This window comes from Megascapheus bottae, chromosome 27 (assembly GCF_031878675.1).
Source record: "Megascapheus bottae isolate mThoBot1 chromosome 27, mThoBot2.hap1, whole genome shotgun sequence".
NCBI classification, from domain to species: Eukaryota; Metazoa; Chordata; class Mammalia; order Rodentia; family Geomyidae; genus Megascapheus; species Megascapheus bottae.
Window position 1 is genome coordinate 22,313,813 of NC_143535.1, and position 23,810 is coordinate 22,337,622.

At 46.6% G+C, this 23,810-nt stretch overlaps 2 protein-coding genes across 2 annotated transcripts in view; both read left to right on the plus strand.

Annotated features, from left to right (window-relative positions):
* The first annotated feature begins 191 nt into the window (after positions 1–191).
* Positions 192–2,942, plus strand: LOC150045764 (nuclear envelope pore membrane protein POM 121-like). Its single transcript, XM_090319836.1, has 2 exons — positions 192–2,151; positions 2,475–2,942. The coding sequence occupies exon 1, from the start codon at positions 285–287 to the stop codon at positions 1,944–1,946; it is 1,662 nt and encodes a 553-aa protein (XP_090175962.1). The 5' UTR covers positions 192–284; the 3' UTR covers positions 1,947–2,151; positions 2,475–2,942.
* Positions 2,943–5,415: 2,473 nt separating this feature from the next.
* Positions 5,416–23,810, plus strand: part of Glb1l3 (galactosidase beta 1 like 3) — a 40,954-nt gene continuing 22,559 nt past the window's right edge. The window contains exons 1-6 of the mRNA XM_090319765.1: positions 5,416–5,429; positions 15,140–15,265; positions 15,386–15,598; positions 20,261–20,329; positions 20,813–20,908; positions 20,992–21,100. Of these exons, the coding sequence (XP_090175891.1) occupies positions 5,416–5,429; positions 15,140–15,265; positions 15,386–15,598; positions 20,261–20,329; positions 20,813–20,908; positions 20,992–21,100 (627 nt within the window). The remainder of the gene's footprint in view (positions 5,430–15,139; positions 15,266–15,385; positions 15,599–20,260; positions 20,330–20,812; positions 20,909–20,991; positions 21,101–23,810) is intronic.

Consider the following 23,810-nt stretch of genomic DNA (forward strand, 5'->3'; position numbering starts at 1 on the left):
TAGGTTAAGAGGACCAGTAACCTCAGATAGCTCTAGGACCACAGCATAAAGTTCCTTAAGGGTGGGGAGACAGGCAGCGCGCCAGGGCTCTGGGTGCAGCCTGGGGTCTCCCCACTGCAGGGCGGAGCCCCGAGCGCAGGGCCACGCGCCTGGCCCTTGTTTGGTCAGAAGGCAGCAGCGCGCCAGCGGGCATTGTGACGCGGCCCCGGCCCAGGGTCCTCGGTCAACGGCGACCTAGAGCCACAGAGCCCGCGGGCTGAGCCCGGTGTCCACAGACCTGCCTCATGGGCAGCGGCCTAAGCCAGCTCGTCCAGCTCGGGCGGATCGCAGCCCCTGTTCCTGTCCCGGCCCAGCACCGGCCCGGGCGCCGCGGCCCCGCATACCGCCTGCGGCCCCCGCAGCCCCTGAGGGTCCAGCACGTCCAGCGCGTGCTCCCCTCCGGGGTCACCGCCTCCAGGAGGCCTGTCCCCCTCCAACGCGGGGCCTCACACACGCGCTTCCGCATCGCCCCTAAAAGGCGCTACCCGCTCCCCCTGCTCCAGTGTCCCCCTGGCTCACTGGCCAGGGTGCGCTGGGATGAAGGGGACAGGACAGTGATCCTCAGAAGGAGGCGCAACCAGATCACCGTGCGGATCCCCGCGGCCAGCAGAACACCAGTGCGCAGCTTCTTCCTGTCCTCCCCAGCCCCTGCTGGCCAGGGCCAAAGCCATGGCGGCGAGGGGTCCCACGTGGCCAGTGCGCCCCAGGCCCAGTCCCGGGAGACAGCAGGCCCCTCGGAGAGCTCAGGGGACCCCGTGCACGCGGGCACAGCTGGCATCCTTAGCTCGGGCAGCAGGAACGCCATCGCCAGCTCATACAGTGCCCTCCAGTGCGCCCCCTGGTCACTTCTGTACAGGAGGCGGAGCCCCTGGCCCGCCTGGCCCCAGACTCCACAGAGCCCTGCCAACAAAGCCAGAAGGAAGCCAGGTGTTCCTGCCAGGCCCTCCCATTCACACCAGGGGCCCGACAAGGTGGCCCCGGGAGCCAAGGACCCAGATCCCGACACTCAGAGGCAGCAAAAGGCGGGAGCCAAGGACCCAGATCCCGACACTCAGAGGCAGCAAAAGGCGGGAGCCAAGGACCCAGATCCCGACACTCAGAGGCAGCAAAAGGCGGGAGCCAAGGACCCAGATCCCGACACTCAGAGGCAGCAAAAGGCAGGGACTTTGCTTTCCTCCTCTGGGAGCAGAAAGAGGAAGACTCAGCTGCTGCGACCCTGGAGAGGGGGCCCCCTGAGCCTGCCTCCTGCACCCCAGCTTGGCTACCCCGTCACTGTGGAAGACGTGGAAGAAGAAAAGAGAGCCAGGCTGAGGAGAGTGAGCGAGGTCTTCCTGGACAGCACTCAGGCCGCCTCCAGCCCTGTGACCCAGCAGCCACCCTTCCCCCAGCAGCCAGCTGGCGCAGCCACCACGGCCCCTGCCACCACTGGCCTGGCCACGGCTCCTCCCTCCACGGTGGCTTTTGTCAGCCATGACAGTTTATGTCCAGTCCTGGCTTCCGGGCCTGCATTTGGCTTTGGGGTAAATCCTGCTGCAAGTTCCTTCTCCCAGCTGCTTCCCTTTGGGGCTCCCCAGCCCATGGAGCCTAGAGACCCCAGGCCCTCAGCATCAGCCGTGTCCTCTAGCCTGAGCTTCCCCAGTGGCACTGGCACGGCCAGCAGCACCAGTGACACATGTGGGCCCCTGAGCTTCTGTGCTGGACACAGAGGGGGCCTGAGCGCCTCCACAGCCTTTGAGGCTGGCGGGCAGCAGTCCCAGCTTCCCAGTGTTCTCACCAACAGCAGTGGCTTCCTCGGGGGCCAAGCTTTTGCCTCGGGTGCCCCTTCACTTGCCAGTGGTGCCAAGTCCAAGACTCGAAATGCTCGGCAGATACTGGAGGCAAGAAGAAAGCAGAGGAAAAGGAAGTAGACTCCAGCCCTACCCCTGCTCCACACCCCAGCCCCCTTTCCCACAGCTGCTCCCAGCGCTGGCCAGCCCCTGGGCATTCCATGAAGCCAGCCCAGAGCTCTGGCATCAGTCGTGTCCCTCCTGGAGGAAGCAGTGGCCTTGGTGGGAGCCAGGTAGTGGCAGTGGAGGAGGCTTGATCCTGGCGTGTGGCTCATACTGGGCACAGGTGAGGCTGCAGACCTAAGGAACCATTTGTCCAGATGGTCCACTTGTTCCCCTGGCTCCTGTGTGGTGTGGATCCCCCCAGGCACCGCCCCTCCGATTCTGTGAGCTGTCACTGCTGAGGTGTGGGGTGTACCCTGCTGACCTCTGCTGTGCAGTTACTGTAATGGGTGGCCCTGAGCTTCCCCTGCTTGGCTTGGCTATGAGAAGAGGCTCTCTCTATCTCCCGAGGGATTCTCTTGCCCTGTTTTTGTTCTTTTATCCTCCAGGGTCACATGTGGGACTTGTTCTTTTTTATATGACCTCGAGTCTCGCTTTGCCTCCCAGACCCTGTGAACGCTGCTCCACGTCCTCCTGCCCAGGCTGAGAGCCCTCAGCTCCAGTGAAGAAGCTCCCAGAGTACACAGGACGCCATCCGCTCCTTCCAATGCCTCCTCCCATGCTCACCATCCACCACCCACGGGTCATGTCGTCCCCACACTTCCCTGCCTCGTCCTGGGCTTCTTCCTGATGCTCAGGTGTGCTGTTCTTTGCTGAATCTTCTGGGGGAAGAACTGGTCACATGGTCACCATTGCCACTGCACACTGAACTGCTGCTGCTTCTACTGCTATGGCCACAGTCCTGACTGATCCCAAGTGTGTACAGGGACACTGGATGGCTCATATCTCAGTTATTTATCCCCAGCTGGCCCCTCTCCAGCCTTCCCCTTGCTCTTAATATTCTGAAACCTCAGCCCCAAGCCTAGCTTCTGTACTGACCTCTTTGGAAAGATGTAGAATACTTATGCATACAGTTTAAAAGCAATTTAAATATTTTTCACAAAATAAATTTTTTTTTTTACATTTAAGCTCTGCCATGTCTTACCTTTCCTAAGTTTTTTTTTTTTTTCCCACAGTGAAGTGGTTAGTTATAAATGCTGGTGAGTAGGAATTAGCTATGTTAATTTTATCTGTGTGAAGGAGAGGTTCAGTTCTGCCTCTGCAGAGACCCATGGGCTAAGTGCCCATGGCAGGGCACTGCCCTCTGCTCCCAGGCAATGCCCTCCTTTCTCTGGCATTGCCTTCTGCTCCCAGTCACTGCTCTCTGACTTGTGTGGCTTGGCCATATGGAGCTGTGGGAGGAGCCTGGGACTCAAGCCTAAACCTTGTCAGCAGTAGAGGGTGGGCATGGATCCTGTGCTAGAAATGAAGCCACCACCTGCATCGCTGTAAGATGGAGCCTGTTAGTTTAGTCTGAGCTAGTTTGTCTCAGCTCCATGGATACGCCCAAGTCCATGGGTCCCAGGACAGCTGGAATGTGAGTGAGCAGTCCTGTCTGCCCTGAACAGGGATGGGAGGCTTTAGACAGCTATGAATCGTGCTGTACCTTATTGGCCCAGTGGGTGCTGCTCCACCGTCAGGTTGACTGCTTCATGTCCAACCCTCTCTCGTCATTCTGCCCCTATATAGCCTTGGTGGCTCAGGAATGTTGACCAGGCAGAACCAAGGGAGAGCCTCATCCCAGCAAGTAAGCACTTCATTCCCGTCAAGTCTAATTGGGATTTTTAATAGGAAGGTGAGATTTTTTTTTTCCTCCTTCCATATGTCATTAAAAGCTTAAAAAAAAAAGTGGAGAGCGATTCGCTGACATTCGGGAGTCTGAGATTTGGAGGATCACAGCTCGAGGTCAGCGTCGGTAGCAAAAAGATACCATCTATAAAAATAACCAACACAAATCAGGACCTGGATGTGTGGTTCAAGTGTTAGAAACCAGCCTAGTAGCTCAAGACTCACCACATGCAAGCAAACTAACTGTGCTTTATCATCAAGTGTTCTACCACTTGAGCCACAACCTTCGACCTACAATTTCAAAAACAAAATTTAAAATTTCTTGCTCATGGAATTTTACAGCTCTGGCACTGTGGAGAAGCTCTCAGTCCCTCAGTCCTGAATTATCAGGTTAAGTTGTATGACCTTCTGAGTATTTTCCTACCCTTACTTTTGTGGAAATAGCACTCCCCCGAGATGCAAATGGCAGGTACCCTAATGCGGTAAAGTTTGTAGCAACCTTTTCAAGCCAAAAAGTATATGAGATATACTTAATTGAAGTGATAGTTACAAATTAAATTTGCTAAAAGGCATTTTGGGAGAAATGAGTCAAGCATTTGCATTCTGAGCACCCAGTTTCTCCTTGGAGTTATATATTCAGCTTAAGAGAAACCTACTCTACTCTCATTTTACTTCATGAGGGATACTGCAGGCAGGAGGTGGGAGAGGGAAAGCAGGAGACAAACATGGAAAGGTTAATGTTCAAGAAGGGAGCTGAAGCCAAGGAAAAGGCATTGGAGGCCAAGAAGGCAGTGCTGAAAGGCTTCCACAGCCACAAAAAGAAGATGTGGACTTCACCCAGTTTCCTGTGGCCCAAGATGCTGTGGCTCGGGAGACAGCCCAAATATCCTTGGAAGAGTGTTCTGAGGAGAAACAAACGTGACTGCTATGCTATCATCACGTTCCCCCTGAACACGGACTCAGCCTTGAAGAAGAAAACAACCACACCCTTGCGTTCGTTGTGGATGTCAAGGCCAACAAGCATCAGATCAAACAGGCTGTGAAGAGGCTCTATGACATTGATGTGGCTAAGGTCAATACCCTGGTCAGGCCTGATGGAGAGACGAAGGCATATATGTTCAGCTGGCTCCTGATTAGGATGCTTTAGATGTTGTCAACAAAATTGGAATCATCTAAACTGCATCCAGCTGGCTAATGATAAAGCTACATAATTTTTCCCACTAAAAAGAAAGAAAAAAATCCTGCTCACCTTCTAAGCCAGGAAGTAAAGAGGAAGGAGGCAGGGTTGCACATGCGCACTTCTGCCCCTCTTTCTAAGCACCTTCCACCAGGCTCTGCCTCCTACAGGATCTACCACCTCCATACCACAGTGCCGTGAGGACCACATGGGCCTCTGGGAAGCACTTGTTCACTCCATAGCATCCTTCAGCACATCTATTGTTGGACTGTGCTAGTTGGTGATGGGCTTGGACCACTCCTTCACCTTCACACCCTGCATGGAACTCTGGGTTATGGACATTGTTGAAGCCCATCCTTCCAGAAAGGACGATTAGAGGATGCTTGTACTGCCTGATCTTGCCCATGCCACCTCCCCGTGTCACTTTTTGGAAGTTCTGTAACTTCTAGAATTCTTTCAATTTTACATAGCTAGACTTAGGTTCGTCATTTTTTTAGAATGGTCACACATTGTACCATGTTTAGTCAATAGCAGACGGCATACATGATGTTGGTACGGTAAGATTATGTTGACTAATGACATGAGGTTCTCTTAGTGGAAGTATACTTTATGATGTCTGTCCAACAATAAAATTGCCTAATGGTGTATTTTCTTGAGTATCCTTGTCACTAAGCAGTGCCTTATTATTGTTGCATTCAATAAAAGATTCTTGGGTGATATTTGGTATTACTGTACCAGCTTATGGCACACAGTGTGTGTGGAAAGTCAGTCACCAGTCATATTGCCATTCCCCTATATGTTGTGAAATCATTTTCCTCATGATGCTTCCAAGATTTTCCTGTTGACTTAGTTTGTCTTTTTCTTAGTAGTTTGACTGTGACACATCAGTGTGTCTTAACTGGCTTCTCCTACCAACCAGCCATCCTCATTTTCCTGAGAAGCCCTTTAAGGCTCGAGTCTCTGTCTGCATTGTGTACTGATACCAATTTCACAGGCTCTTTCCCTTTTACCTGTTCATATCAGTGGGTGGTAGAGACTGCAGTGTATTTGTCGACAAATCTTTTCAAAGCTAGGGCTGGTGACTCACGCCTGCAATCCTAGCAATTCAGGAGACTGAGGTCTAAAGATTACAGTTCAAACCCAGCCCAGGCACACAAATCCATGAAACTTATACTCCAATTTATTACAAAGAAGCTGGAAACAGGGCTGTGGTTCAAGAGGCAGAACACCAGTCTTGACTGAAAAAAAGCTAATGTGGAACCTTTAGGCACTGAGTTCTAGCCCCAGAACTAGCCCACATATGTGCACACAGACACACACACACACACACACACACACACACACACACACACAGTAGGACTTTTTTTTTTAAAGTTTGCTATGTATGATTGAGTAGGCTCTGGGTAGCCAGAAGCTCTGGTGCCATTCTCACCTTGAATCAGAATGGCACTTTGATTTTGCTGGGCCACTAAGTTTAGTACACCTGGACTTGTAGAAACTTTTTTTTTTCTGGTAGTAGAGATTGATGTCAAGGTTCTATTGAGTCCTCCAGCCCCCAAATCAGTCCCCTTTCCTTCCTTCCTTCCTTCCTTCCTTCCTTCCTTCCTTCCTTCCTTCCTTCTTCCCTCCCCCCCTCCTTTCCTGCAGCCCTTCCTTCCTTCTTTTGGTCTCTTGAGAGCCCCCTGTCAGTATATTGTGCTCTGGTTTCTCTGAAAGGCCTCTATCTAAACAGGGTTGCTCTGGTCTGCACACAAGATTCCATTTCAGAGGTGATGACAAGTTCCAGTGCAGTAGCCTACATGGTTTCTGACTTCTGAATGTGAGAAATAGGATCACTAAGTGGATGACACCAAGAGAAAATAATGTTCTTGACCAAGGAAACCTTTACTTCTGAGCAGAAGGGCATGTATGTACAGTGGGTATGTCTTTGCCATCTTTTATCCTGATTGGTCAAACTCAGAGCACAAAAAATAAAACTTTTTTTGGGTCAGTCGTGGGGCTTGAACTCTGGGCCTGGGCATTGTCCCTGAGCTCTTCAGCTCAAGCCTACCGCCCTACTCCTGGAGCCACAGCACCACGTTCTGTTTTCTGGAGATTAATTGAGATGAGTCTCACAGACTTTAGTGCCTGGGCTGGCTTTGAACAGCTATCCTCAGATCTTAGCCTCCTGAGCAGCTAAGATTACAGGTGTGAGCCACCGTGCTTGGCTAAAATAAGACTTTTATATGGCATGATTCTACTTGTGTGTCCTTCCTTCCTCCTTCCTTCCTCCCTCCCCCTTCTCTCTTTTTCTCTTCTCTTTTCTTGTGTATATGTACCAATACTAGGACTTGAACTCAGAGTCTGTGTGTGATCTGATGCTTACATCTGGTGTTCTACCCCTTAAGTCACAGTTCTACTTCTAGCTCGCTCTCTCTCTCTCTCTCTCTCTCTCTCTCTCTCTCTCTCTCCCTCTCTCTCCCTCTCTCTCTCTCTCTCCCTCCCTCCCTCCCTCTCCCTCCCTCCCTCTCTCTCTCTGTCTCTCTCTGTCTCTGTCTCTCTCTGTCTCTGTCTCTGTCTCTGTCTCTGTCTCTGTCTCTGTCTGTCTCTGTCTCTCACACACTTTCCCTGTCTGGACTGGCTTCAAACCACAATTTCAGATCACAGCCTCTTGAATAGCTAAGACTATAGGTATGAGCTATGAGTGCCTGGATTTGCATGTATTTTATACTGGAGAAATGAGAACAGTGCTCCAGGGATGCCCAGGCCTTGCCTGTCCTCCCTATGCTTTATATACAAGCATAATATAATACAATACTATATAGAATATATATGTATATATATATATATTCCTCTCTCGGGGTCATGGAAATATTACCCACACTTGGCTGTCATCAATCTAGTATATTTTGGGAATAAAAAGCAGAAAATGTGCCAGGTGCAGTGGCTACCATGCCTCGTGGCTCACGCCTGTAATCCTAGCTACTCAGAAGGCTGAGATCTGAGGATGGTGGTTCAAATCCAGCTTGGGCACTAAAGAACATGAGACTCTGATTAGAGTCTCAATTAACCACTAGGAAATGGGAAGTGGGGCTGAGGCAAAATAGCTTTGAGCTGAAGAGCTCAGGGGCTGCACCCAGGCCCGGAGTCCAAGCCCCTCGACCCACCAAAAAAAAAAGCAGAAAATGAATTTTTTTTATGACTGCATCTTCAGGGAGGAATTTGACATCGTTCTGGCAGTTGTAGATTAACCCATTGGAATTGGAGTGATGAAAGGCCAGGTCTGGGCCTTTGTTACAAGCTATGTGTTCAATTCTCCTCTCTTTGAATTATAAATTAGCTCCTAGGCTCCTGGCTCAGGCCTGTAACCTTAGCTACTTAGGAAGCTGAAATCTGAGAATCATGGTTTAAAGCCAGCCCAAGCAAGAAAGTCTATGAGATGCTTATCCCACTAAACTATCAAGGGAGTGGAAGGATGGTTCAAGTGGTAGAGTGCTAGCTTAGAGTGAAAGAAGTTTAGGGACAGTGCCTACAGTGCCCACACTGAGTTCAAGAAAAAAGAAAACAAAAATTCACACACCAGTCATCAATGGGTGGTGCAGGAACCAGACACTCCCAGACATTGTTTGCACTGTTGTCACACCCATCCAGCACCATGTTGGTCTGCCTGAGGCCTTTGAAATCTCTAACTCAGTTTTACCAGACTTCCTTGATCCCATTCAACACCAGTTCCTGTTCTTCCAACCGGAAATGTAATGATCCTCTGAGTTTTCCTATGGCTTTTGTGATTTCAGCTTTCTCTGTTCTTCTTACAAGTGGATAGAAGCTAGAATGACCGTTTAGGAATGGCGCTCTGTGCCCACCTGGTACATAAGACCTTTGCTTGGATCCCCAGCACTGCACTCTGTCTCTAAAACCTGCAATGGTGTGTGTGTGGGAGGGGGCGGAGCTGGGAGTGTAGCCTAGTGGTAGAGTGCTTGCCTAGCAGTCATGAAGCCCTGGTACCACAATTACTCGGTACCACATACACAGAAAAGGCTAGAAGTGGTGCTGTGGCTCAAGTGGCAGAGTGCTAGTTTTGCTAGCGAAGGTGCACAAGGATAGAGTTCAAGCCCCAGGACTGGCAAAAATACATACATACATACATAAATACCTGCAATACCAGCCAAGGTGATGGTGGCTTCTGACTCCATCTCCAATTAACCAACAAAATGTCAGACTAAAGCAGTGGTTCAAGTGGTAGAGGGCAAGCTGGGAAAAGGCATGAAGCCCTGGTATCTGCTGGCACATATACAGAAAACAAATATCTTCCTGCCTTCAACCATTTCCTGTTGTGCATTTTGGACACAATTTCCATGCTTTTCTCCAGTGTCTTGACTCCTGTGGATTTTATCCAGAAGATAAAATGGATTGTGGATTTTTAAGCCTTCCGGGCTCAACAGGGCCCCTCTCTGCTCTCCTATCCCCCAGCTGCTTGAGCTTCATCCGAGCCTTCTAGCACATCAAGTGTGTACTCTGTGGGGCCTCAGGCCTGTCTCTATTTTTCTCTAGAATGTTTATTCCCTGTATCATTTTCCAGTACTTATCTTGCTCCCATAGGAGAGAAGGGCTCGATCTGCGCTTACTGTTCTTGCTTACCGTCTGCCCCAGCTTTATCCCAGTGCCTGGCACACAATGAATGCTTTGGGGAAGAATTCTTTCTTTCTTTTTTTTTTTGCCAGTCCTGGGCTTGAGCTCAGGGCCTGAGCACTGTCCTTGGACTTTCTCAAGGCTAGAGCTCTACCACTTGAGCCTCAGCACCACTCCCGGCTTTTTTCTATGTATGTGGTACCGAAGAATCAAACCCGGGTCTACATGCATGCTAGACAAGCACTTTAACCACTAGGCCAACCTCCCAGACCAAGAATTCTTTCTTGAGGACCAAAATTTATAGAAGGAATTCCCACCTAGAAATGGTTTGTCTACAAGAGACTCTGTTATCTTACTAGCCTGTACTTGGTGTATTATTAAATTCAGCTTTCTTTTCCCAGTTAACACTGGGAACCCAACTCAAGGATTTCATGTACCAGGCAAGCACTCTACTGCTGTGTTACAGTTCTAAATCACCCTCCCTCCCATCCCCCCTCCCACTATCCCACTCTCCTGCCCTGCCCTCCTTATACCTCAGCCCTCTCTACTTTATCTTCTTGGTGAGATCTCACTCATTCCAGCAAGTGCTCTACCACTGGGCCACATACCACTCACATAGGTGAGCATTCTGTGCTCAGAGTTCTTAGAGGAAAATGGATGCATTTCCACTGTAAGACCCAAATAAAGAAAGCTCACTTTGGAAAAACTTTCTAAAATTTCCCCCAGTTTCTCAATTATGTTGTGAATTCTTTGATGGTCTACAAAGATACTTTTTAGAAATAGAAATAGAGCTGGAGCTGTAGAGTGCCATCTATGAGCATAAAAGCCCAATAGGATCATAACAACTAGAGTTTAGGCCCCAGGGAGGGGACAGGACTAATTTTAGTCAAAACTGAAGTAGGATTAGTGAAACATTATTTTAGGATTTTAGTTATTTTTTTTTTTGTCAGTCAGGGGCTTGAATTCTGGGCCTGAGCTCTACCACTTGAGCCATAGCGCCACTTCTAGTTTTCTGGTGGTTAATTGAGATAAGGGTCTCATGGACTTTTTTGCCCAGGCTGGTTTTGAACTTCGATCCTCAGATCTCAGCCTTCTGAGTAGCAAGGATTACAGATGTGAGTCACCAGCACCCAGCTGGATTTTAGATTTTTATTTTTTCGCCTGTGGTCTTTCTCAATGTAAAAAACAAAAAGCTCACCCTCAGTATATATCTAACTCGTTTATTTCTTACTCTTTTTCTTGGGGTGGCAGTCTCTCATGTTACATCTTAGGTAGCAATAGGAAATTGCATCAAACATAAATTACATATCATTAAGGGCTGCTGTGCAGAGTAAATCATTTGTTTTAGAACTATATAAACCCTATATTGTGTTATTGTATTTTTAAAATTATCTTTGCCAGGAGTTTGGCCTAGTGGTAGAGTGCTTGCCTAACATGCACAAAGACCTGGGTTTGATTCCTCAGTACCACATACATAGAAAAAAGCCAGAAGTGGTGCTGAGGCTCAAGTGGTAGAGCTCTAGCCTTGAGGAAAGCCCAAGGACAGTGTTCAGGCCCTGAGTTCAGTCCCCAGGACTGGCAAAAAAAATTTTATCTTTAAGTAGTTGTACAAAGGGGTTGCAATTCAATGTGTCACTATATGAGTGCAACGCATCTCAGTTAATGTCATCTCATATCTTGTTCTTCCCTATCTCTTCCAGCAACATTTTGTTTTAATATGCTCTTTTTTTTACATTTACAGACAGGATCATTATTAAAATGCTTTTTGCATATGTATTAGGTTTCAAAAATGAAAACTCTATTTTCCATCTGATTCTTTTCTTATTAAAATATTTACAAAAAGTTGGGCACTGGTAATTTATACTTATATATGCCTGGAATCCTAGCTATGCAGGAGGCTGAGATCTAAGGACCGAAGCTCAAAGCAAACTTGAGTATGTGTCTTTATCTCCAATTAAGTAGCAGAGAGACAAAGGTGGAGATGTGGCTCAAGGGGTAGAGCTCTAGCCTTGAGGAGAAAGAGTGTGAGAACTTGAACTAAGGCCTCTGTACTATACACACATCAACACAAACACAGACACACAGTCACAGACACACACACAATATCTATTTACATCCAGAAATACATCTCACAAGATGTTGCACCTCTGTGTCTCCAGCCTAATCTAAGAGATGTGGGATGCTATTTCGAGCTGTTCACAAACCTGAAGCTGACTGGTGAATGAATAGGGCAGATCATCTGGTGACCATATTGTCTGAGTATTTTAGGAGGGCAGCTTCAAATCTAATGTTCCAGTGTCACTGTCATTTGATGTCCCAATACTGGCATTAGGTTAAGAGCTGGAATTTGTTAACACTATCCCTCAACCACCTGAACCTGTCTTTTGTCTCAGATCTCCCATGGCTGTTGGCTCTCTGCATGTTTCTCACACAGGCCTGCCTGCTTACGACAACTGGATCTATTACTGCATGTAGAAGTGAGAAGATTTGGAAAAGTGCTTGAGGCATAACAGCACTATGGAAACATTTGCTGCCATTGCTGTATGTACAGGTATGTACCACTAGCACCTGAGAAGCGTGCAGCTAAATCTGATTTGTCTCTGAAAATTTACACAGCTTAACCTCAGTTCGTTTGCCTTACTTGAGAAGAATTCAAGCCAAGCATGAAGCATAATGAAAATGACAGAAACATTTCTTAAAATGAAAGTGAGGTATACTGAAAAAGAGCACTGGGCCAGAGTAAGGTTCCTGAACCCCAGGCTTTGTTCAACTGGGATTTTTTTTTTTAGCAATTCCAAGTTAAATATAAACTGTTCTTTGGCAAGATCTCTGACAAGGGGGTTGATTGAAAGGTATAACTTATTGTAACAAATATGCATCTGTGCATGCCAAGATTTGTTGGGACACTGCACAGCCTCTCTATAGAGATTAGAATGTCTTCAACTGAAATACGAGGGCACTCACTGTCGGGTCAAGAGATTACTGTAAGGACATTATGGTTTCTGTCTGGGTGCACAGGGGAAGGATTCTGCCTGTTCCATAGCCTAATTATCAGGACCTAGAACCATCCAGTTTAGCTTAAGGAACTTTTCCATTATTTTCACCAGCCCTTTTTGACATTTTAGGGAGAGGTCATCCTGTGAATCTTGGGGAAACTCCTAGAAGCAGAGGATCTTGTTGGTGTATCTATGGGCTAACCAGGAGCCCTAAAATTGTTGCCCTGGCAACCAAGGACCCAAAGCTGTGTGCCTACTTTACTATTATGAATGTTATTTTCTTATTAGATCACATGCATTTTATTGAAGTAACCTGGACAAGGACCATGAATTCTTGGAATTTTTTTTGGAATTACATTAAGGAATATGGTAATTAAATTTTTTATAATGTTGAATCATCCTATCCAGTAGTGTGGTTCACACACACACACACACACACACACACACACACACACACACACACACACATTTCTTAGTGGAAGTAGCCGGAGAAAAATAGCAATTACCTGTATGGGAACATCTCTCGGCTAGGTTACCTTTATGAGAACCAGAACCTTGCTTGACTAGGTTATCTGTAGGGAAGCCCTAGTTATCTTTCAGGGAGTCCTGCTTGGCTAGGTTACCATCAGGGGATCCCTGCTTGGCCAACTTACCTTTAGGAAATCTTAGCTAGGACCCCTCAAGAGACATGTGCCACAAAACTACAAGCAAATGGCACAAGTGATTTTAAGGGCTGAAAGAAAAGAACTATCAGAGTAAAAATTGTGTATTTCTCCTCAAAGCCCAAGAAACAAAAGCAAAACTACACAAATTTGATTATATCAAATGAAAATGATTCTGCCTAGCAAAGGAAACAATCAGCCAAAGACAAGCATCCAAAGAATGGGAGACAATGTTTTCAAACCATGTATCTGATAATAAGTATAATGCCCAGAATACTAAAAGAACTGAAAACGTACTCATTCAAATATAAGTAAAATTTAGAAGTTTAATTTTCAAATGGGCACTAGAGGGCCGGGAGTTTAGCTTAGTGGTAGAGTGCTTGCGTTAGCATGCCCAGACCTGGGTTTGAGTCCTTGGTACCACATACATAGAAAAAAAAGCCAGAAGTGGCTCAAAACAGAGAGTGCTAGTATAAGGACAGTGCTCAGGCCCTGAGTCCATGCCCCAGAACTGGCAAAAAATAAAAATAAATAAATGGGCAATAGATCTACATAAATATTTCTTTTTCTTTTTGTCTATGGGGCTGTAAATTAGTATAAAATCCCTATTTAAGAACAGAGTTGGACAGGCTTAATGTAATTCCTCCTCAGGCTTACAGTCTCGATTACTTTTCCATCCTGTTAAAGCTCTGTAATTGCACACTCAGCCTCCTCATTATTAGGGTGAAGCTTTGTCCTGAACCCAGTTATTTCCTTCTGGGGATGTTGCTGAGCCAGCAGAATGTAGAGTTCTTGCAGTCAGATGCAGGTGGCAGAGATCTCCTCCCTTCTCTCCTCCCACTCTCTGACTTGTGTGCCAGTGGTGGGAGGCAGTTCTGCCTCCCCCAGGCCAAGATCATTCCACCTTGCCTCTCTGAGTCCTGAGGCTCTGTGCCAGGACCCACTGCTGGCACTGGAACTCCAGAGCCAGCATCCTTCCTTGGGAACAACCCTGCAAGATTGGCAGGGCCCAGGAGAGGTGGTGGCAGCTGCTTGCTGGTTGTGGCCATTTTCATGCAGATTTCCACCTAGGCAGCCTGAACTCTGGGATTACTGGATGGATTTCCTGTCCTACTTGAGGTGATTTATCCTGTCTGCTTCTGGGCCTGCCCTGGGCCATAGCCCAGCCTGCCCTTTCAGGCCGCCATTTCTCAAGCCCATTTTTTGCCCTACCCTACCCCCATCGTCCCAAGTGGGGCCACTCATCCAAGAGCCTCCTCCATCTTCCCACATGTTCAGTGGCTCAGCACACCACATATAGGTATTTATGGCTCAGGGTGGTTGTTATGTGAACACCCTCCTGTTTCTCAAACCTTGTCCTTTCAAGACCCCTCCCCCCGAACCCCGCCTTCCAGCTCTTTCTTCTGCAGATGTGGCCCTGCTTAGGGTCTGCACCTTGATCTTTGGCAAGAAAATAGAGATCATGAATATGGACAAAGGACCCTGTCAATGGAGCACCTCTCTCCTTCCCTATTTTTTCTGTATTTCTTCCCCCCTCAGTGCCCAGGCTGGTCCTGCTTCTGTCTGTCCCCAGCTTCAGGTTCTCATGGTGGGAGGAGGGGGAAGAGAATATGGGACAGAGCTGGTATTCAGAGGACCTGGGTGGAGCCAGGTGGAATTATATCCTCTTTTGCTTGTAGAGAAAACCTGCCTCTGATGAGCATCCCCAGTGGCTCTGGCCTCTAGAAGATTCTAAGAACACCTTTCTGGTCCTGGCAGATTTTTATTTTTTGCTAGGCCTGGGGCTTGAACTCAGGGCCTGAACATTGTCCTTGAGCTTTCTCAAGGCGAGTGCTCTACCACTTGAGCCACAGGCATGACTTCTGGGCTTTTTCTATGTATGTGGTACTGAGGAATTGAACCCAGGGCTTCATGCATGCTAGGCAAGCATTCTACCACTAGGCCACACTCCCAGTCAAGGCTGATGCTTTTTTCCTTGTCCTTGTCTTTCTCTCTTTGTAGCCCGTGTCTCTCCTGGAAGAGAATCATGGCTGTGTTTTTCCTGCCACTTACCTTATCAAGCTTTATTCCCCGTATTAACTATGGAGAGTACATGTTGTCTAAAACAGCAGGTCTGCATCAGTCCAGGTTTGTGTGAATGGGGAAGGGAAGCTTTTTTTTTTTCATGTGCTAGCCACACATGTCCTGTCACTAGAAAGCAACCATCTCTGGAGTGTCTCCTCCTCTCCTCTTCCCTCCCCGCTCCAGGTACAACTGGTCTCACCTGACCCCTCACAAGCTGAAGAACAGATCCCTGGGGCTTGGCATGGTAAGCACAGGTGGGAAAGCAGCCCATTTCACCCTGGAGGGTCACAAGTTCCTGATCTTCGGGGGGTCCATCCACTACTTCCGGGTGCCCAGGGAGTACTGGAGAGATCGCTTGCTGAAGCTGAAGGCCTGTGGCTTCAACACCCTCACCACGTGAGTGCTGCCTCGTCAGTCCCCATGGCTTGACAACCTGCATCTTGGAGTAGTGCAGGCTCTTGTTTTGCAGGTGCTATAAGGTCTGAGCTTATCATCTGGGTAGTTGTTGTCAAGACGTATCTTGTATGCTTACATGTCCAGCTCTGACATGGGCATCGTATTTAGTTTGCTCTGTGATCAGAATCTTGGATAGAGTTAATGGGAGAAATAAGAGCTTTGGTGATTTCTTTTTTTCTTTGCCTGTCTTGGGGCTTGAACTCAGAGCCTGAGCACTGTCCTTGGGCTTTATCTGTGTATGTGGTATAGAAGAATTGAACCTGGGTCTTCATGCATGCTAGGCAAGCACTCTACCACTAAGTCAAACTCCCTGCCCAGCTTAGGTGACTTCTTAGACATACTCTTGTATCCAATGTGGTAGCTGTCAGGTCCCTCAGGAGCAGAGTTAATACTATGTTGAAGTCATACTTAGAGATACAGATGGATGCATACTTATTTTCAGATATCTGAAAAAATAAAAAGGAAGCTTTCATTTCTTTCTTTTCTTTTGGTAACTTGGGTTTAAACTCAGGGCACCAAACTTGCTAGATAAATGCTTTGTCCCTTAAGCCACACCTCTAGCTCTTTTCATTTTGTTTATTGTTTATTTTATTTTTTTTCTCCAGTCCTAGGGCTTGAATTCTAGGCCAGAGTGCTGCCCCTGGGGTTCTTTTACTTGAGGCTAGCACTCTACCATTTGAGCTACAGCACCACTTCTGATTTCCACCCCCCTCCCGCCCTACCCCCATGTGGTTAACTGGAGATGAGTCTCATGCACTTTCCTACCTAGGCTGGTTTTGAACTGTGATTCTTAGATCTCAGCCTCTGAGTAACTAGGATTATAGGCATGATCCACCAACACCTGGCTCCAGCCCTTTTTCCCCCCTTAATTTTAGTGGTGGAAATCATAAGCATTTACAACCAAAGCCTCTGGAAGAACTACTTGTGGTTTTTTTGGTTTTTGTTTTTTTTGCCAGTCCTGGGCTTAAGCTCAGAGCTTGAGCACTGTCCTTGGATTTTTCTCAAAGCTAGAGCTCTACCACTTGAGCCTTAGCACCACTTCCGGCTTTTTCTAAGTATGTGGTATCGAGGAATGGAGCCAGGGTCTTTGTGCATGCAGGGCAAGCACTCTACCACTAGGCCAAACTCCCGGCCCCAGAACTACTTGTTTTTAACTGCCTTTAATTCTCCCTGAACTTTAACTTGACCTCCTGCCTAGCATTGTGCTTAAGAGCTATGTCTCTCAAGATGTCTTTTGGCACAGCTTTGTTCAAGGAGATGTTCACCAAGAAGTTTGTGGATACAGGGGGTTGTAGTTATGTTTTACAAAGGCTTGTCTTTTTGACTTCTTGGTGATTTTCTTGCCTATGGTGACTGTTATTTGAAGGAGTGGGCCACCCACCAGAGGGCGCTCTGGTACAGTCTGAGTTGCCCTCATCAATATTCGTAGTCACACTTTTTCTTTTCTCTTTCTTTCTTTCTTTCTTTCTTTCTTTCTTTCTTTCTTTCTTTCTCTCTCTCTCTCTCTCTCTCTCTCTCTCTCTCTCTCTCATTCTTTTCTTCTTCTTTTTTTTTTTTGCCAGTTCTGGGCTTGGGCTCAGGGCCTGAGCCCCTGTCCTTGGGCTTTCTCAAGGCTAGAGCTTTACCACTTGAGCCACAGCATCACTTCTGGCTCTTTTCTATGTATGTGGTACCGAGGAATCGAGCCTGGGTCTTCATGCATGCACTCTACCACTAGGCCAAACTCCTGGCCCCCATAGTCACACCTTTTCATGTGGAGAGTTCTTGCGATTTTTAATGCCTCAGTAACCCTATCACAAATAGGTTTACTGTGTGTGTGTGTGTGTGTGTGTGCGTGTGTGCTTGTGTGTGCCTGTGTGTGTGCCTGTGTGTGTGTGTGTGTGTGTGTGTGTGTGTGCTGGTCCTGGGGTTTGAACTCAGAGCCTGAGCCTGTCCTTGAGCTTTTTTTTGTTCAAAGCTAATGCTCTACCACTTGAGCCACAGCTCCACTTCCAGTTTTTTGGTGATTGATTAGAGATAAGAATCTTATAGACTTTTCTGCCCAGGCTGGTTTTGAACCAGGATTCTCAAATCTCAGCCTCCTGAGTAGCTAGGATTACAGGTATGAGCCACTAGCACCAGGCCACACCAACTTTTTTTTTTTTTTTTTTTTTTTTGCCAGTCTTGGGCTTGGGCTCAGGGCCTGATCACTGTCCTTGGACTTTCCCATGGCTAGCACTTTACCACTTGAGCCTCACCACCACTTCCGGCTTTTTTCTATGTATGTGGTACCGAGGAATCGAACCTGGGTCTTCATGCATGCTAGGCAAGCACTCTACTACTAGGCCAAACTCCCGGCCCATGGCCACACCAACTTTAAGCACAATTTTCATATGCAGGTAAGAATATGCAGCAAGTTCACTAAAGAAACATGAGTATCACTAAAGCCAAGTTCAAGCCCCCTGTAGGGAGTGAGTTGCAGTAGGTGATGCTGGGAGCATGGGGATTTAGAGTTCTCTGCCCAGCTCTGCCACCAACTGACCATACCATGCCAAGCCTATGTAATTGGGCAGAGAGAGAAGATCTTTATTTTATTTAATTCATGTCCCAATGCTTGACATATATATGGTTTTAGTAATGGCTATTTAAAAAAAGAAGAAGGAAGTTCATTTAGTCAAACAGAAGAATTAAAGTACAGGAACATTGCCTGGCACTAGTGGTTCATGCCTGTAATTTTAGCTATCCAGGAAGATGAGATCTAAGAATCAGTTTAATGTCAGCCAGGAAAATCCATGAAACTCCCCCCCCCACCCGCCCCAATTAATCACCAGAAAGCTGAAAGTGGAGTTGTGGCTCGTTAGCAAAAAAGCTAAGAGACAGAGCCTAGGCCCTGGGTTCAAGCACCAGTACAAAACCAAGAAAAAATATGTGAGCACAAACTTACCATGATTGCTCATACAACTAGGCAACAGAGCCTTTAGCTATGCCATTTTCATAGCTGCAGACATTGCGATGTTTATTATACTCTTGTTATTAAGCCAATAAAAATATTTTGCAAGGACATTTTATGATTCCTAATACATTTTTTCTGCCCCTTCCTCTTTTTGTGCACTGGGATTTGATTGTGTTTGGTAAGCATTGCACCATTCCTCCGGCCCCTTTTCCTTTAGACTTTTTTTCAGGTAGGGTCTTAGTTGTTGGTTCAGGCCTAGACTTAGGCTGTGATCCACCTAATTATTCCTCTCTTGTAGCTGGGATCATAGGCATATGCCACCACGCTCAGTTGAGTTTTTATTCGCTCCCAGGGCTGGCCTAGAACTTTGATACTCCTGATCTTTGCTTCTCAAATACCTGGGATTACAGTTAGGCCTGAGCCACCACACCATCTCTTTCTCTCCTTCTCCCTCTCCCTCTCCCTTCCCCTGCTTTCCTTCTCCATTTCTCTGTCTCTTTATCTCTTTCTCTCAGAGTCTTACTATGTAGTCTAGGCTGGCCTTTGACTCTCCATCCTTTCGCATCAGCATCTGAGTTCTAGAATGATCAGAGTATGTCACCATGCCTTACCTTTTTTCTGCTTCTTTATAACATTTAAAAATGTTCTATTGTTATTATAAAGGTGAGATGTAGAGGGGATGCAGTTATATAAGTCAGATAAAGAGTGCATTTCTTTTTTGGATGTCATCTTTTCCCTCACTCTCTCCCAGTTTGATAACATTTTTGTCACCAATAATTGAAAAAAAAATCTGTTGTTTCCATGGTCATGATGGGATTTTATTACGGAACATCAGAAAAATAAAATTACAACTGTAAGTATGGAAAGAATAGAACAGTATTAGCAAAAATGCTCTGTATCATGTGCTGAAGTTTCACATTTTTCTTCCCTCCCTCCCTTTCTCCCTCCCCTCTTTTCTTTCCTTCCTTCTCTCTGTTTGTTTCTTTCTTTCTCCTTCCTTCCTCTAGCTCCCTGCTTTTTTCCTTACTTTGTTCCTCCTCCCTCCCTCCCTCCTTCTTTCCTTCCTTCCTTCTTTCCTCCCTTCCTTCAATCCTTCATTCCCTCCCTTCCTCCCTTTTTTTCTTTCTTTGTTGTGGGGCTTGAACTCTGGGCCTGGGCAGCTGTTCCTGAGCTCTTCAGCTCAAGGCTACCGCCCTACCCCTTGAGCCACAGCACCACTTCCGGTTTTCTAGTGGTTAATTGGAGACAAGAGTCTCACGGTCTTTAGTGCCTGTGCTGGTTTTGAACCTCGATCCTCAAATCTCAGCCTCCTGAGTAGCTAGGATTACAGGCATGAGCCCCAGTGTCAGGCTCTTCTTTGTCTTTTGACTTCTTGCTATGTAGCATGAGGCAGCCTAGAACTCACTGTGTAGCCACTTTTAGTGAGTGTTATAAAAAATGGAACCCTGAGTGTGAGAATTACATGTAGATCTAAAATATAGAGCCCTAGTGACATTGGCAGCTGGGAGAGCAGTCAGATGGTGGAGAAGAGAGCTATGGAAGATGGTCATTGTGGGTGAAGGACACGGGTTGAATTTTCATCACTGGGGCCTGGAGCACAGGCTTGGCTTGGGCATGACAGCATGGTGGGGGGGGGGTGATGCTAGTTGTACTTCTCTGCTCTCTTCCAGCTACATTCCTTGGAACCTTCATGAGCCAGAAAGAGACAAATTCGACTTCACTGGGAACCTGGACCTGGAGTATGTGGCCTTGCTGCTTCTGAGGGGACTGGAGGTGGTGGGGTTGATGAGGGACCCAGAGGGAGTGGATCAAGATGCTCTTCCTGCTCCCCATCTGTGACCTGTGGTCACTCAAGGACCTGGGCCTTCAGCTTCTGCTCAAGATACCAGGTGCCTCTGGGTTCTGAAGTGGAATCCAGCAAGTTGGGCTAGGGCAGGGACTGCTTGGGGGAACAGATGTGTTGGAGAACACACATCCTCTGTACCATATCTGATGCCTTCCTGTTCAGATTTATGTGCTGAGACTCAGTGCAAACCCAGGAAGCCTCTGGGATCCAATATGGTGTCAAGGATGTCCTGTTGTGCGGTGCTGGACTGAGCCTCTCTTCCACCCCTCTCCCTGGTTGAGGAGAAGGGGAGGAGGAGCTTGCAGTGGTCACAGGCTCCTCCCACAAAGCCTCCCTGCTGGGCCATCCTGACCTGAGCTTGCTTGGTTCTCCCCAGGGCCTTTGTTCTGATGGCTGCAGAGATCGGGCTGTGGGTGATTCTGCGACCAGGGCCCTACATCTGCGGTGAGATCGACCTTGGGGGCTTGCCCAGGTCAGTGGGACAATGCTTAGCTAGTCAGACCCACTCATCTTTGCTCCAGCCTCACACACTGCTGTGTCTCTTTTCACCCCCAGCTGGCTTCTACAAGACCCCAATTTGCAATTGAGAACTACCAGCAAGGACTTTGTCCAAGCAGTTGATAAGTATTTCAATCACCTCATTCCCAAGATGGTCCCTCTTCAGGTAAAATCCCAGTTACTTTTCCTTCGTCCATTTGATTTGGGAGGAAGTTTGTTTTGGCCCAATTAGGGTTGACCTCAGGTTAAGCATAGAAGCCTTGACTTGAGCTGCCCCACGTGGTCTACATCAAGCCAGGTGGCTCATACACACCCATAATCTTACCTATTGAGGAAGCTGATATGGAGGATCACAGTTTGAAGCTAGCCTCAGCAGAAAAAGCCTGGGATGTTCATTTCCAAATAACCAGCAAAATGCCAGACTGGAAGCATGGTTCAAACAATAATACACTAGCTATGAACAAGCAAGTTGAGTGTGATGGTGATTCATACCTATAATCCTAGCTACTTGGAAAACTGAGATCTGAGCCGGGTGTGGTGGCTAAGATCTGAGAATCGTGGTTCAAAGCCAGCCTGGGCACTAAAGACCATGAGACTTGGGGCCTGGAGTTTGGCCTAGTGGTAGAGTGTTTGCCTAGCATGCATGAGACCTAGTTTCCATTCCCTGGTACTACATGCATAGAAAAAGCTGGAAGTGGTACTGTGGCTCAAGTGGTAGCGTTTTAGCCTTGAGAAAATCTAAGGACAGTACTTTGGCCCTGAGTTCAAGCCCTGGGACTGGCAAAATAAAAGAAGATCCTTCATACACAAGACTGGGCCCACACCAGAAAAATGGTGATTGCTGGTGTGTAACTAATATTCATCAAGTATAATGCTCTTTACACTCAATTTCTGCTTTTAAATTATCTGCCATTTTACAAGCACTTGGCAAAAACAAACAAACAAACAAACAACAACAGCAACAACCCCCCCCCGAAAACAAACTCTGAAGGTACAAATAATTTTATGGAAAATACTCTCTTCTCTCAACTATACCAAAGCCATTTAAGCAGTGTTTCTAGGGAACAATCAATATTGTTACACTTTTGTTATCTTTTCAGAATTTTTTAACCATATATTGAAACTATAATTATATTCACGTATAGTGTGTATGTATATCATTTTAATATAAAAATACAGAATCCTCAGTAGACACTTTTCTTTCATCATTTGAGAAAATAATTTTTGAGACCTATCACCATCCTTAATGGTGACATAGTAATCCATAGCAGAATGTATCAGCTTATTTAACTTGTGTCCCATTCATGGACTTGAGGGTTTTCCAAGCATGTCCTGTAATGCATAACTTGGTTCATGTGTCATTTTATGGTCTGTGAGTAAAATTGCTATTGTATGCACTCTGGTTTGATTTAGTTCTCAAAAGGAAAGCAAAAAACAAAAAACATAAACCCTTGAGATCCATTCTTTTGTGGAGTACCTAAATCTGATGCACCAGGCAATAAGTTCCCTTTGTTTTCAGAATGTCAGACTGTAGATCACAGAGTAGTCTGTGGCAAAAGGTAGAACAAAAGAGTGTATTATGTCACATAACATGCAAGAAACCAATTGTTTGGTTTCTGTGATATTTATTGGTTTGATAAATAAATATAAGTGTCCCATCCAAACAAGTGGGGGAACAAGGACGTTAAGTATCAATTAAGGTTAGTTTAAGAGCGAATCTGTTGTTTTTTGTTTTTTGTTTTTTTTTGCCAGTCTTGGGCTTGAGCTCAGAGCCTGAGCACTGTCCTTGGATGTTCTCAAGGCTAGAGCTCTACCACTTGAGCCACAGCACCATTTCTGGCTTTTTTCTATATATGTGGTACAGAGGAATTGAACCCGGGTCTTTGTGCATGGTAGGCAAGCACTCTACCACTAGGCCAAACTCCCAGCCCAAGAGCAAATCTTTTGATATAGTGTGAGAAGCAATAAAGATCAGGATTATAGGAATTCTACAATGGTGTTTTTAGAATTCTCAGTCTTCCATTTAAGAGAAAGATACTGGCCAGTAATGAAATAATTTTTCTCTTTTTTTAAGTAATAGTATTTGTAAGTTTAGATCTTTAAAAATTATTTACTTTTAAAAATTATTTTCAAGTAGTTATACAAAGGGGTTTCAATTCAACTCATGAGTTTATGGGGGGGCTCGAACTCAGGGCATTGGGCTCTGTTGGCTTTTCCACTCAAGCCTCTCTACCACTTGAACCACATCTCCATTTCCAGAATTTTGCTATTTAACTGGAGATAAACATCTCATGGTCTATTCTGCCCAGGCTGACTTTGAACCCTGACTCCTAGATTTCAGCTTCCAGAATAGCTAGGATTATAAGCGTAAGTCACCAGTGCCTGGATCCTTTTCTCTGTTGTATGAGTGCATGTTACTAATGTTGGTCAGTGTCACCCCTTTTGTCCTTCTCCCCCACCACCCAACCCTACCCATTCTCTCCAATTTCCAAGTTCCATCTTCACACGCATGCATTGAGCATCATGACTATATTTTCTCTCTTCATTCACCTCCCCCCGATCCACATCTCAAGTTCTTGTTATTCAGTCTGGTAGTTTGTAGGAGTTACGTCATTGGAATTCTCCCCTGCATTTACCATACTTTAGTTAATATGCAGATGACCTTGTATATGTTTACATATGCCTCAGAGTGTGTATTTGACAAGTAATTAGTGAACAACAGGCTCTGTATAGTTGTTTTCATGCATGGTGGCTGTCCTGTGGAGTTTTCTACCTAATAAAAAAACCCCAGGACCACAATGTCACTTACCACCACATAGTCGGGTCTACTGGGATGGGGGCTGACAAAGGATTCCCCCCACACACAAGAGCACCCA